The sequence below is a fragment of the Engystomops pustulosus genome, chromosome 7, assembly GCF_040894005.1.
Source record: "Engystomops pustulosus chromosome 7, aEngPut4.maternal, whole genome shotgun sequence".
NCBI lineage: Eukaryota > Metazoa > Chordata > Amphibia > Anura > Leptodactylidae > Engystomops > Engystomops pustulosus.
In genome coordinates, this window is record NC_092417.1 from 48734752 (window position 1) to 48750937 (window position 16186).

The following is a 16186-nucleotide window of genomic DNA, read 5'->3' on the forward strand; positions in this document are numbered from 1 at the left end:
CTGGGTCCTCCGGTTTCCTCCCACACTCCAAAAAACATACCGGTAGGTTAATTGTGAGCCCCATTGGGGACAGGGACCGATTTGGCAATCTCTGTGCAGCGCTGTGGTATCTGTGTGCGCTATATAAATTTATTATTATTGGAGCTTTGGAGTGTGCTGCACTTGTTGTTGTTGATGTTTTTAGAGACCTTGGAGCCAGTTTTGGTCATTTCAAAAAACTGCATATCTACATAGTCTGATGCTGTAAACATTGACCAACTTTTGTGTGCCTAGGGACAAATTCCCTTGACATGTTGAATAGTTCTAAAATTCTAGTAGCCAATTGAGAGGGAGAAATTTGGATGAAAAATTGGAATTTGAAAAGAAATGCGAAAGAGCTAACTGTTCCTCTATAAGAGATCACATGTTTTACCAAAAGCTACATCTGTTAAAGAGGGAGTGATTGACCAAACCATTGCTCTCATGGTCGATACGCTGTTCCTTCTCACTTTTAACAGGAGTTATCCTGCCCATCTAACATGAAAGGACAGGGATTACTTTTTTTTTGTCACTTTTGCTTGCAAATATATCTTTAATATTATAATATAAGCCCAAGAGGTAGATTCCAAATAATGTTACCCAAATAAAAGGGACGTTTGGGAGGCGCGGGTCTAATTTTGCAGTATTTGGTCTTTTATTTGGAATAAATTTGACAATACGTTTCGCACTTCTAACCCGAGTTCTTCATCAGATCTATTAAGTATTATCCGGACTACTTTGGAGGATGGTTATATTGTAATGATGACACCCCCCACCAATCAGCTGTTTAAAGGGGTTGTAAGTGCTACTTCAACTTCATAGGATTGTGTCATTTCTTCCATTTATCTTGTTCTTACTAGTTTGGCCCATTTAATTATTTGCTTTTGCTGTAATACCAGGTACATCCAGTATAACATTCACGGCTCTGTACTTGGTAGTTCGTGAAGCCAAAGTTGCTCATCCCAACTAACGGTGGGGGTGCAGGTGACAGACAGTAACTTAAAATGGTTGATATTAATCCCCTGTCCTGGGGTTGATCAATTTTACAAAATCTGGGAATATCCTTTAAATTTATACAATGCATAATCTAAGGAATGATTGTGGCTGACCCACAATCCTATATTTCTGGAAGATTAGGGCAGTCTGATGGACCATGATAAGATGGGGACATCTTTTTGTCTAGATTTTCCACATCTATTCAGTGCCATGTGAGATCAAACACAGTTTATGGAGTGTTGGAGATTTTTTTTCAGAGATTGTCTTCTGAATATTCAAAAGTGACCTCTAAAAGTAAAAAAAAAAATGATAGAAAGATGCCCAATAGTCATAGTCTGGTCACATACAAATAATCAAGCTTACATTGATGACCTGCCACTACAGTAGAAATTATGACATTTGTTAAAGGTGTAAAATAGACCAGCGGGAGGGGGTCACGGCATTCCTGCTCCTCCTGAGAACTTCATATTCACATAATGGCATTCAAGATACGTAGCCCCTGGGGATTTCTTTCCCTTTTTACATACCTGTGTTTTTACTTATGCAGAAATTCGGCCTATATTCTCACCATTCCCTGGGTACAATCTGTATAGAGTGTATAGAATTGAGTTGTTGCTTAGTCTTATTCACTTTCTCTGGAAGGAATTGAGGAACTTGATTTTAAAGCGAACCTGTCACCCGTAATGTCATTTTTAGCTGGTGACAGACTCCAGTAGTCTATGCTATGCTGATTATGAAAATGTCTTTGTCAGCACTTTATAAATCTTTATTTTACATTACCTGTTGAGTCATGTGCATGGAGGAGGACAGTGTGGACTGAGACACAGGCTGCTGCAACTGCCCTCACACCCTGGCAGGTCATGTAAAATAAAGTTTTATAAAGTACTGAAATGATTCATATTTATGACAAAGCTTCTTTAAACCAGCATAGCATAGGTTATTGGAACTTGTCACCTGCTAAAAATAACATTTCTGGTTCCGTATAAGGGTTTTGCATAATTGTGGGACTTAACTCTGAGCAAAAAGGGGGAATAATTAAATCTGCCTTTTATTACTTCTGATATGGGATAGATGGATTGGACATGATAAATGGGATAGATGGCTATGACCGATAGGATTGATTTAAAAAGAGCTATGGATGTGAGCTAGATGAATTATTTGATAAAAGTAGTGTTCCAATCAGCCGAGGTAACACAACTCATTCTCAAGTGTAATCTGTGCGCATGCAGAGAATTAATATTTCACATTTCTTGTGAATTTATTAACCAGCGCCATAAATATCCAATTTATTTAATTTCTGGAACTGGTTGTAAATGTGTCGCTTACTTTCCCCACCTGCTAAAGCTCAAACAGAACTTGTATTCAGTACTCTGAGCTGGAATTTTTAGCTTTTTTGGAGTCTTGCCAATACAAACCTGACTGGCATCAGGTAGCCATGAATGAGATGAACTAACAGAACATCTTGACTTTATGTGACCAGACAGACAAGCTAATAAATATGATGTCTTATGGTGGCTTATGATCAGCAAAGCTGGGAGCCTCATGCATGAAGACTATTATAAAGAATACTTCCTTCTTGGTCTATTTTTCAGATGCAGCTTTGGGAGGGTCCGGGTGTTGGGAGAGGATCCCTTATATTTTCAATCTATTAGACAGATTTGCTATAGCAACGTAAAAGTACCATTGCAGGTATCAATGGAGGCATGTCCGGCATATATACACAGGGATCGATAGATGCATATCCATCATATATACACACACACACACAGATCGGTAGAGGTATATCCAGTATATACACATAGGGATCAGTAGTGGCATCTCCAGCATAAACTCACAAGGATTGGTAGAGGCATATACACACGGGGATCGGTAGAGGCATGTCCGACATATACACACAGGGATCGGTAGAGGCATGCCCGGCATACACACAGGGGTCTGTAGAGGCATGCCCGGCATACACACAGGGATCGGTAGAGGCATGCCCGGCATACACACAGGGGTCTGTAGAGGCATGCCCGGCATACACACAGGGATCGGTAGAGGCATGTCCGGCATATACACACAGGGGTCGGTAGAGGCTTGTCCGGCATATACACACAGGGATCGGTAGAGGCATGCCCGGCATACACACAGGGATCGGTAGAGGCATGCCCGGCATATACACACAGGGGTCTGTAGAGGCATGTCCGACATATACACACGGGGATCGGTAGAGGCATGCCCGGCATATACACACAGGGATCGGTAGAGGCATGTCCGGCATATACACACAGGGGTCTGTAGAGGCATGTCCGGCATATACACACAGGGGTCTGTAGAGGCATGTCCGGCATATACACACAGGGGTCTGTAGAGGCATGTCCGGCATATACACACAGGGGTCTGTAGAGGCATGTCCGACATATACACACGGGGATCGGTAGAGGCATGTCCGGCATAAACACACAGGGGTCTGTAGAGGCATGTCCGGCATATACACACAGGGGTCTGTAGAGGCATGTCCGGCATATACACACAGGGGTCTGTAGAGGCATGTCCGACATATACACACAGGGGTCTGTAGAGGCATGTCCGACATATACACACAGGGATCGGTAGAGGCATGTCCGGCATGTACACACAGGGGTCTGTAGAGGCATGTCCGGCGTATACACACAGGGGTCTGTAGAGGCATGTCCGGCATATACACACGGGGGTTGGCAGAGGCATGTCCGGCATATACACACGGGGGTTGGCAGAGGCATGTCCGGCATATACACACGGGGGTTGGCAGAGGCATGTCCGGCATATACACACAGGAGTCGGCAGAGGCATGTCCGGCATATACACACAGGGGTCTGTAGAGGCATGTCCGGCATATACACACTGTTGTCTGTAGAGGGATGTCTGGCATATACACACAGGGATCGGCAGAGGCATGCCTGGTATATACACACAGGGGTCGGTAGAGGCATGTCCGGCATATACACACAGGGATCGGTAGAGGCATGCCCGGCATACACACAGGGATCGGTAGAGGCATGTCCGGCATATACACACAGGGGTCTGTAGAGGCATGTCCGGCATATACACACAGGGGTCTGTAGAGGCATGTCCGGCATATACACACAGGGGTCGGTAGAGGCATGTCCGGCATATACACACAGGGATCGGTAGAGGCATGCCCGGCATACACACAGGGATCGGTAGAGGCATGTCCGGCATAAACACACAGGGGTCTGTAGAGGCATGTCCGGCATATACACACAGGGGTCTGTAGAGGCATGTCCGGCATATACACACAGGGGTCTGTAGAGGCATGTCCGGCATATACACACAGGGGTCTGTAGAGGCATGTCCGGCATATACACACAGGGGTCGGCAGAGGCATGTCTGGCATACACACGCACACAGGGATCTGTAGAGGCATGTCTGGCATACACACACACACAGGGGTCGGTAGAGGCATGCCTGGTATATACACACAGGGGTCGGCAGAGGCATGTCCGGCATACACACACAGGGGTCGTCAGAGGCATGTCCGGCATACACACACAGGGGTCGTCAGAGGCATGTCCGGCATATACACACAGGGGTCGTCAGAGGCATGCCCGGCATATACACACAGGGATCGGTAGAGGCATGTCCAGGGATAGGTAGAGGCATGTCCGGCATATACACACGGGGGTTGGCAGAGGCATGTCCGGCATATACACACAGGAGTCGGCAGAGGCATGTCCGGCATATACACACAGGGGTCTGTAGAGGCATGTCCGGCATATACACACTGTTGTCTGTAGAGGGATGTCTGGCATATACACACAGGGATCGGCAGAGGCATGCCTGGTATATACACACAGGGGTCGGTAGAGGCATGTCCGGCATATACACACAGGGGTCGGCAGAGGCATGTCTGGCATACACACACACACAGGGGTCTGTAGAGGCATGTCTGGCATACACACACACACAGGGGTCTGTAGAGGCATGTCTGGCATACACACACACACACACAGGGGTCGGTAGAGGCATGCCTGGTATATACACACAGGGGTCGTCAGAGGCATGTCCGGCATATACACACAGGGGTCGTCAGAGGCATGTCCGGCATATACACACAGGGGTCGTCAGAGGCATGTCCGGCATATACACACAGGGGTCTGTAGAGGCATGTCTGGCATATACACACAGGGGTCTGTAGAGGCATGTCCGGCATATACACACAGGGGTCTGTAGAGGCATGTCCGGCATATACACACAGGGGACTGTAGAGGCATGTCTGGCATATACACACAGGGGTCTGCAGAGGCATGCCTGGTATATACACCCAGTGGTCGGTAGAGGCATGTCTGGCATACACACACAGGGGTCGGTAGAGGCATGTCTGGCATACACACACAGGGGTCGGTAGAGGCATGTCTGGCATACACACACACACACAGGAGTTGGTAGAGGCATGTCTGGCATACACACACAGGGGTCGGTAGAGGCATGTCTGGCATACACACACAGGGGTCGGTAGAGGCATGTCCGGCATATACACACAGGGGTCGTCAGAGGCATGTCCGGCATATACACACAGGGGTCGTCAGAGGCATGTCTGGCATATACACACAGGGGACTGTAGAGGCATGTCTGGCATATACACACAGGGGTCTGCAGAGGCATGCCTGATATATACACCCAGTGGTCGGTAGAGGCATGTCTGGCATACACACACAGGGGTCGGTAGAGGCATGTCTGGCATACACACACACACAGGGGTCGGTAGAGGCATGCCTGGTATATACACACAGGGGTCGGCAGAGGCATGTCCGGCATACACACACAGGGGTCGTCAGAGGCATGTCCGGCATACACACACAGGGGTCGTCAGAGGCATGTCCGGCATATACACACAGGGGTCGTCAGAGGCATGCCCGGCATATACACACAGGGATCGGTAGAGGCATGTCCAGGGATAGGTAGAGGCATGTCCGGCATATACACACAGGGATCGGTAGAGGCATGTCCGGCATGTACACACAGGGGTCTGTAGAGGCATGTCTGGCGTATACACACAGGGGTCTGTAGAGGCATGTCCGGCATATACACACGGGGGTTGGCAGAGGCATGTCCGGCATATACACACGGGGGTTGGCAGAGGCATGTCCGGCATATACACACGGGGGTTGGCAGAGGCATGTCCGGCATATACACACGGGGGTTGGCAGAGGCATGTCCGGCATATACACACAGGAGTCGGCAGAGGCATGTCCGGCATATACACACAGGGGTCTGTAGAGGCATGTCCGGCATATACACACTGTTGTCTGTAGAGGGATGTCTGGCATATACACACAGGGATCGGCAGAGGCATGCCTGGTATATACACACAGGGGTCGGTAGAGGCATGTCCGGCATATACACACAGGGATCGGTAGAGGCATGCCCGGCATACACACAGGGATCGGTAGAGGCATGCCCGGCATACACACAGGGGTCTGTAGAGGCATGTCCGGCATATACACACAGGGGTCGGTAGAGGCATGTCCGGCATATACACACAGGGATCGGTAGAGGCATGCCCGGCATACACACAGGGATCGGTAGAGGCATGTCCGGCATAAACACACAGGGGTCTGTAGAGGCATGTCCGGCATATACACACAGGGGTCTGTAGAGGCATGTCCGGCATATACACACAGGGGTCTGTAGAGGCATGTCCGGCATATACACACAGGGGTCTGTAGAGGCATGTCCGGCATATACACACAGGGGTCTGTAGAGGCATGTCCGGCATATACACACAGGGGTCTGTAGAGGCATGTCCGGCATATACACACAGGGGGTCGGCAGAGGCATGTCTGGCATACACACGCACACAGGGATCTGTAGAGGCATGTCTGGCATACACACACACACACAGGGGTCGGTAGAGGCATGCCTGGTATATACACACAGGGGTCGGCAGAGGCATGTCCGGCATACACACACAGGGGTCGTCAGAGGCATGTCCGGCATACACACACAGGGGTCGTCAGAGGCATGTCCGGCATATACACACAGGGGTCGTCAGAGGCATGCCCGGCATATACACACAGGGATCGGTAGAGGCATGTCCAGGGATAGGTAGAGGCATGTCCGGCATATACACACGGGGGTTGGCAGAGGCATGTCCGGCATATACACACAGGAGTCGGCAGAGGCATGTCCGGCATATACACACAGGGGTCTGTAGAGGCATGTCCGGCATATACACACTGTTGTCTGTAGAGGGATGTCTGGCATATACACACAGGGATCGGCAGAGGCATGCCTGGTATATACACACAGGGGTCGGTAGAGGCATGTCCGGCATATACACACAGGGGTCGGCAGAGGCATGTCTGGCATACACACACACACAGGGGTCTGTAGAGGCATGTCTGGCATACACACACACACAGGGGTCTGTAGAGGCATGTCTGGCATACACACACACACAGGGGTCGGTAGAGGCATGCCTGGTATATACACACAGGGGTCGTCAGAGGCATGTCCGGCATATACACACAGGGGTCGTCAGAGGCATGTCCGGCATATACACACAGGGGTCGTCAGAGGCATGTCCGGCATATACACACAGGGGTCTGTAGAGGCATGTCTGGCATATACACACAGGGGTCTGTAGAGGCATGTCCGGCATATACACACAGGGGTCTGTAGAGGCATGTCCGGCATATACACACAGGGGACTGTAGAGGCATGTCTGGCATATACACACAGGGGTCTGCAGAGGCATGCCTGGTATATACACCCAGTGGTCGGTAGAGGCATGTCTAGCATACACACACAGGGGTCGGTAGAGGCATGTCTGGCATACACACACAGGGGTCGGTAGAGGCATGTCTGGCATACACACACACACACAGGAGTTGGTAGAGGCATGTCTGGCATACACACACAGGGGTCGGTAGAGGCATGTCTGGCATACACACACAGGGGTCGGTAGAGGCATGTCCGGCATATACACACAGGGGTCGTCAGAGGCATGTCCGGCATATACACACAGGGGTCGTCAGAGGCATGTCTGGCATATACACACAGGGGACTGTAGAGGCATGTCTGGCATATACACACAGGGGTCTGCAGAGGCATGCCTGGTATATACACCCAGTGGTCGGTAGAGGCATGTCTGGCATACACACACAGGGGTCGGTAGAGGCATGTCTGGCATACACACACAGGGGTCGGTAGAGGCATGTCTGGCATACACACACACACACAGGGGTTGGTAGAGGCATGTCTGGCATACACACACAGGGGTCGTCAGAGGCATGTCCGGCATATACACACAGGGGTCTGTAGAGGCATGTCTGGCATATACACACAGGGGTCTGTAGAGGCATGTCTGGCATATACACACAGGGGTCTGTAGAGGCATGTCCGGCATATACACACAGGGGTCTGTAGAGGCATGTCCGGCATATACACACAGGGGACTGTAGAGGCATGTCTGGCATATACACACAGGGGTCTGCAGAGGCATGCCTGGTATATACACCCAGTGGTCGGTAGAGGCATGTCTGGCATACACACACAGGGGTCGGTAGAGGCATGTCTGGCATACACACACAGGGGTCGGTAGAGGCATGTCTGGCATACACACACACACACAGGAGTTGGTAGAGGCATGTCTGGCATACACACACAGGGGTCGGTAGAGGCATGTCTGGCATACACACACAGGGGTCGGTAGAGGCATGTCCGGCATATACACACAGGGGTCGTCAGAGGCATGTCCGGCATATACACACAGGGGTCGTCAGAGGCATGTCTGGCATATACACACAGGGGACTGTAGAGGCATGTCTGGCATATACACACAGGGGTCTGCAGAGGCATGCCTGGTATATACACCCAGTGGTCGGTAGAGGCATGTCTGGCATACACACACAGGGGTCGGTAGAGGCATGTCTGGCATACACACACAGGGGTCGGTAGAGGCATGTCTGGCATACACACACACACACAGGGGTTGGTAGAGGCATGTCTGGCATACACACACAGGGGTCGTCAGAGGCATGTCCGGCATATACACACAGGGGTCGTCAGAGGCATGTCCGGCATATACACACAGGGGTCTGTAGAGGCATGTCTGGCATATACACACACGGGACTGTAGAGGCATGTCTGGCATATACACACAGGGGTCTGCAGAGGCATGCCTGGTATATACACCCAGTGGTCGGTAGAGGCATGCCTGGTATATACACCCAGTGGTCGGTAGAGGCATGTCTGGCATACACACACAGGGGTTGGTAGAGGCATATCTGGCATACACACACAGGGGTCGGTAGAGGCATGTCTGGCATACACACACACACACAGGGGTCGGTAGAGGCATGTCTGGCATATACACACAGGGGACTGTAGAGGCATGTCTGGCATATACACACAGGGGTCTGCAGAGGCATGCCTGGTATATACACCCAGTGGTCGGTAGAGGCATGTCTGGCATACACACACAGGGGTCGGTAGAGGCATGTCTGGCATACACACACAGGGGTCGGTAGAGGCATGTCTGGCATACACACACACACACACAGGGGTTGGTAGAGGCATGTCTGGCATACACACACAGGGGTCGGTAGAGGCATGTCTGGCATACACACACAGGGGTCGGTAGAGGCATGTCTGGCATATACACACAGGGGACTGTAGAGGCATGTCTGGCATATACACACAGGGGTCTGCAGAGGCATGCCTGGTATACACACCCAGTGGTCGGTAGAGGCATGTCTGGCATACACACACAGGGGTCGGTAGAGGCATGTCTGGCATACACACACAGGGGTCGGTAGAGGCATGTCTGGCATACACACACACACACACACAGGGGTCGGTAGAGGCATGTCTGGCATACACACACAGGGGTCGGTAGAGGCATGTCTGGCATACACACACAGGGGTCGGTAGAGGCATGTCTGGCATACACACACACACACAGGGGTTGGTAGAGGCATGTCTGGCATACACACACAGGGGTCGGTAGAGGCATGTCTGGCATACACACACAGGGGTCGGTAGAGGCATGTCTGGCATACACACACACACACACAGGGGTTGGTAGAGGCATGTCTGGCATACACACACAGGGGTCGGTAGAGGCATGTCTGGCATACACACACAGGGGTCGGTAGAGGCATGTCTGGCATACACACACACACACACACACACACAGGGGTTGGTAGAGGCATGTCTGGCATACACACACAGGGGTCGGTAGAGGCATGTCTGGCATATACAGCATCGGGTCCAGTTTTCTTATTGATCAGGAGTGTCATGCATGGATCAGTCTATAATAGTCTCGTAGTTTGCGCCTAAATTACTTTTCTGCCAAAAAAACCAAGTGAACCAGAACACCAGAAATTTGCAGGATGTGTAACGCTTAATATTATATACAAGCTTCCAAGCCATCAACTAGTTCACTATATTCTATTTTTTTCATCCATTGAAAAAGTTTGAGCTTTTAGTATTTAAAACTTGACCTTGTTACCCAGGATTGATATTGGTATCTGTCTAGAAAAGACCAGTTTGTTAGGATATTATTGATGGAGACAATCTCCAGACAAGTGATGTCCTTCCCTGAAGGTCAGCTCCATACAGTAAGACCTGCAGCTGCTGAAAATATCAGCGTGCCTGGCACACTAGTCATTACAGTCAGGGCTTGGATTGCTGCCTGGAGAGTCTGACGCGGAGAAAAAGGGATGAAAACTGAGCTGAAATGATCAGTGTGGGGAGAGCCGTGTACATAGTAATAGATATGGAAAGAAAGATCACATTGCTGTATAAAGTAAGGGTTACACAACTTGTATACAAAACTGTCCTCTGTTTTAACAGATTTTATTACTCGTATGTTTTCTTACTTATCCATCACTTTACAGGGAATCTGCTAGTTTTGACTAGTGTTAGGTAGTAGCCCTGCAGAGCTGGGTCATACCTCTGTGTATATAGTTAGTAGCTTCAAAACTTATATTCCAAGATTGCAGCTTCACCAGGGCTTCTGTGCCCTTAAAGGTAATCTACTTTTTGTTTTCATGCATTATAAACCAAACACACCTTAAGAATGCTGTATCTACACTGATGCAGAAACATATCTTGTTTAATCCCTGGATTGAGTTGTTGAAAAAAAATTATGCTAATGAGGCCCTGTCACTTATGTGGCTGCTCCAGTGCTTCTACTCTAATAATAATACTATAACGAAAACAAAAAAAAGGGGAGGCAAAACAAGAGGACGGCGCCTCGTGTATCATCGTAGGATAAATGGGAAAAAGTAAATTAAATTAAAATTAAAATATCCGAGGGATATGTATAGAGAGGGAGGGTATGGACATTACCCCCACTGAGAATCGCACTCACCTTAAATAGCTTAAATCAAGCGTAGAGATACTCCAAAAGCTGCCCAACAGCTTGCCGGTATTCGCTTTATGCAAAGGTTGAACCGGTGTCACAAGCATAAAATGGGGTTAGAAAACCAAGAAAAGGCTGGAACGGCGCTATTATGGAGAGAGTCTTCTGGTAAGTTTAAATTGTTTATTCCAAAAACTGTAAACGCGTTTCGGGCGGAACGCCCTTCTTCAAGTGCAAATGGAAATAGCTAATCGTTGTGCGCTGGATCCATTCAGTGCTGGAGCACCTAGGTACATGACATGTGGGGTGAGTGAACACCGCGTGTATAAAAGCTCAACTGGTGGAAGTGTCGGAAGATGAGCCGGAAGTATGAATCTCTCGCTACAGCAACAGGTTGCCTGTGGAAGCCACAGCAGGTGGCGATACGCATGGGGCGGTTATCTTCAGCTCCCTCTTGTGTGTACGTTTGCCGCACAGGCAACCTTTTGCTGTAGCGAGAGATTCAAATCTTCCGACACTTCCACCAGTTGAGCTTTTATACGCGCGGTGTTCACTCACCCCACATGTCATGTACCTAGGCGCTCCAGTACTGAATGGATCCAGCGCACAACGATTAGCTATTTCCATTTGTACGCCCGAAACGCGTTTACAGTTTTTGGAATAAACAATTTAAACTTACCAGAAGACACTCTCCATATTAGCGCCATGCCAGCCTTTTCTTGGTTTTCTAACCCCATTTTATGCTAATAATAATAGTAATAATAAAAATTCTTTATATAGCACACACAGATTACGCAGCGCTGCACAAAGCATGCCAAATTGGTCCCTGTCCCCATGGGGCTCACAATCTAAACAACCTAACAGTATGTTTTGGAGTGTGTGAGGAAACCGGAGTACCCGGTGGAAACGAACGCAAACATGGAGAGAACATACAAACTCTTTGCAGATGTTGACCTGGGTGGGTACTCTTACCCTGAAGCTCCATGTAATGTGTTTATGAACGGTAGGCAACCCAGCTTTCCCAAGGTCCTGAATTTTATAATTTGTTTTTTGAGCAAAACCACTCGGATCAGGGATTAAACAAGATCTGTTTCTGCATCAGGGTCGCTACAGTATAACAGGTTATGTTTTGTTCATAATATATAAAAACAAATGGTAGGTTTCCTTTAACTCTGTGCATTAAGCTGCTTCACAATCCCTCCGCTGTAGTCAGTGTAAAAGCAATAGAAGGCCTTAGGTTGGATATTACAGCAGTCAGTTAGTACTGAGTGGAGGGATTTATGGAGTAGTCCTACAGAAATGCATGAGTACACAGCTATCCAGGGCCATGTATGTATATTTTTATAATGGTTTGGTGGAATATTATCTGAAATTATTTGCATGTTATAATAATTCTTTTCCTACTGCTCTGCTGAATATCCCTGCACCCATGTGAGTTGTAACCAGAACACCTTTAGAGGGAGAAGATGGTATACGAATGAATTGCTGTCTAAGCAGCTGCCTCATATACTTGGTGTGTGATATGCTGGCAGCATGTTGGAAAATATTCAGTATACTTTAAGTCTCATGAGTCCAGTGAAAGACAAGTGTATATAGAGATAAAAACTACCACTGGACTCCTAAATCCAGAACGAGATGCAGTAAATGTTTGAAAATGCTTACAAAAGCAAGTTATATTAGTCTACTCTTTTTGCTCTATAATATCCTATCCAGATCAGATGCTTAGTTTCATATGCTGCTGGAAGGGACTTTTAACATGACTTTTTGTCTTTTTCAGTTCATGCAGAAGAAGCCAAATAAAAGGCTGGGGAGTTTGGCATTGGGAGGAGAGAAGGCCATCCTGTGGCATCCATTTTTCAAAGATATTAACTGGGATCAGCTAAACAAAAAAGCAATTGAACCTCCATTTAGGCCTAGAATTGTAAGTATATTGTCTGACAGCAAACCTTGTAATGTCTGGAAATTAAAGTTCATTACACTCATGTAATTGAGAACAGTTTGTATATGTGTATATAAAATTTCTATTTCTAACTAAGCACATGAGACTGATCTAATATTTCAATATAGTTTAATAGGCTTTATATTACACCCCTTATGTAACGCCTGATATACCTTCTTTAGGCTGTAGACAGTCTCAAAAATTGGACTAAATTGGTTTGCCAAATTAGTTTTGTTTTTTTTTGTTTTTTTTCGGGTTCAGATGGAATTGGGAGGTGGTAGAAGCCCGATACAACCTCCTGGAGCCCAAGAACAAGAGGCTCTCAAAAAGTAGCTGCCTTCTTGAAGCCCTGACTCAGTCCTGGGTCTTCCCAATGGTGCAGTTCTCAGGAAGCGACCACCAGGTTGTGCCCTTCCTAAAAGTTTGAGAGTGGGAGGTGCCAGGACGGGATAGGGTCCTGAAATTGCTCCAATGTTTTTGAGGTTATGGAAGAGGTCATGGTAGGCCTATGCAACCTCCTGGAGCCCTTGGCCTGGCTCCTTGCCATGGTGACTGCAGAATTTTTATTTTTACCAAGACCAGGAGGCTCTAAAAATGTAGCCGCCCTCCTGGACCCCTGTGAACTGCAGCTCAAGTTCCCCATCACAAGGATGACCACATCAAGGCTCCAGATGAACAGCTACTTTTTGAGAGCCTCCTAGAATCACCAGCAAATTCGGATTTGTGCCAAATCAAATTTTTCATGAAATTCATATCGATCTCCACTCTGTCCAATTTGATTTGCTCATTTTAGTTATAGTGTATACAACTACTAGCAGTGTACAACAATGAAATGCTAATGCTTCCTTTTCACTCCACAGAAATCCAGAGAGGATGTGAGTAACTTTGACCCTGAGTTTATCAAAGAGGAAGCAGTATTAACCCCTATAGACGAGAGGTTGATCCCAATGATTAACCAGGATGAGTTCAGACACTTCTCATACACTGCACCAGAGCTCCAGAGTGTGTCACAGGATGGAAATGCCCGCATGTTGCAATAAGACCAGATAGGAAGAGGTTATCCCAGATCCCATCGGATCATGGCTTATGTGCCTTTGTTGGTTTCATGCAGCCTAAGAAGATAAATAATTTATCGAGCTGGTTCCGTATCTCCATGCCCTACATTGAAAGCACTTCCAAGTGTTTGAAAGCAGGAGCTCCACAGCTTTTGACACATTAATGATGGTGAAAGAGTGAATTTCTCCAGAGCATTAAACTTCACATTGTTGCTGAATCTCGGGTTCATCTAAGCCACCGCTTGCAAGCCACTTACAGAAGATTTACGCTGGAGGCTAGAACGCCAGTCTGAGCTTCAGAGCTGCGTGTATGTGAAAGCTTCAATGCTTTGTGTGAAGGCATCTGGGTGCATCCTTGTGTGTGACAATTGGCTTAGGAGCTGTTTTAACCTAACCCAACCAGTCACTTCTATCCTGTAGCTACAGTGCAGTGGGTTATTTGCCCTATAGAAGAAAATTTTTGTGAATGAAGAAAATTTGCTGAAACTATTAAAAGGAAACTGTTACACGTTCAGAGACTGACATCGAAATTAAACTGACAACGGCTTCATCCCAATGATTCCTAATGTTTGTGAAGGTTTCACATCGAAGGACAAAAACCTGGACGATCCGGCGCTGGGAGGCCAGAAAATCTCTGCCAGTGTAGTTAGTATCTAAAAGTGAAGAACAAAGAAGGGACAGTCATTGGCATGAAGCAGATGGCATGCAGTGAAAGTAGAGCAGTTACATAAGAGCACATTGTGCGGGACAAGCCAACTCCTTGATGTTTTCCAATTTCCAATGCTTCCTATTTTCTATTATATTTCTTCATTCAGAGACTCTAAAGAACCAAAAAGCACAAATAATGTGAGACTTTGAAGTCTTTTGACTGTACGTACTGTTGATAGATATGCTAGAAGGTTCTTATACTGAACGCTTGGAGAGATTCTTAGTGGGTAAACTTGAAGTAATATGACATAGCTATAACTAGTATCATCAGTGCTGAGCTATGGCTAGACTGGCATTGTGCGTGCCATGGTATTGGGTGTTCTCTTTTGGCATGCATCATTTCAGGAAGTCAAAGTGAAGGATGACCCACCATGGCCCCTCGTCATGTCATCCATGGTGGGATCTTAGGTGTCCTTTTTAGCCATAGCTTAAAACTTGTCATGTTTCTCTATTAAAGTGATGAGCCAAAGCCTGTAATACAGTCTGCTCCATCGGCAGGTGTACAACATTTATATGATAGTGTCACTGACAAAGGCCTGTATAAATGCAATACGTCCTTGAGTTTTAAGAATATATTCTGAGGAATTAAATGTAACCCAAAAAAAAACACATTTTAACTTGCTTATTGTATTGAAATATTTTGACTTTTAGAAATATATTTATAAGAATAGATATGTGTGGTGTGTGTATTTTCTCTTGCTTTGTCTACTTTGTCTACCAAATCTTTGGTGTTTTGTTTTTTTTTTTTGCAATGAACAAATGATTACATTCTCCTACAGCACCTCTATAGGGGAAATTAAATATTACAATGGTGGGTCCTCCAGGGTTAAAGGTGTCCTTTGGAGCCTTATATTGATTTAGCAAGGTCCTGAATTCAGTCATGTTGAATAGATTTAGCCTAGAAACCCCTATCTTTTCTTTTAATCAAACTAATTTTCAAATAATATCCTATCATTTTTAATAGTGTTACAGACCACATTGTTGTTTGATCGAGTTTTTGTGAAATTTATGGCTTCATAGTCTGCCCGCATTGTAAACACTGAAGCTAAATAGATTATAGCACACGGCTTGGACAAAGGACAAAAGTCATGGAAACTTCCTAAACAATACACTTAT

At 47.1% G+C, this 16186-nt stretch overlaps 1 protein-coding gene across 1 annotated transcript in view; it reads left to right on the forward strand.

The window, feature by feature from the left end:
* PRKCH (protein kinase C eta) overlaps window positions 1–15740 on the forward strand; it is a 121351-nt gene extending 105611 nt beyond the window's left edge. Inside the window, exons 13-14 of the mRNA XM_072115821.1 lie at window positions 13146–13289; window positions 14168–15740. Of these exons, the coding sequence (XP_071971922.1) occupies window positions 13146–13289; window positions 14168–14347 (324 nt within the window). The 3' untranslated portion in view covers window positions 14348–15740. The remainder of the gene's footprint in view (window positions 1–13145; window positions 13290–14167) is intronic.
* The last annotated feature ends 446 nt before the right edge of the window (window positions 15741–16186 follow it).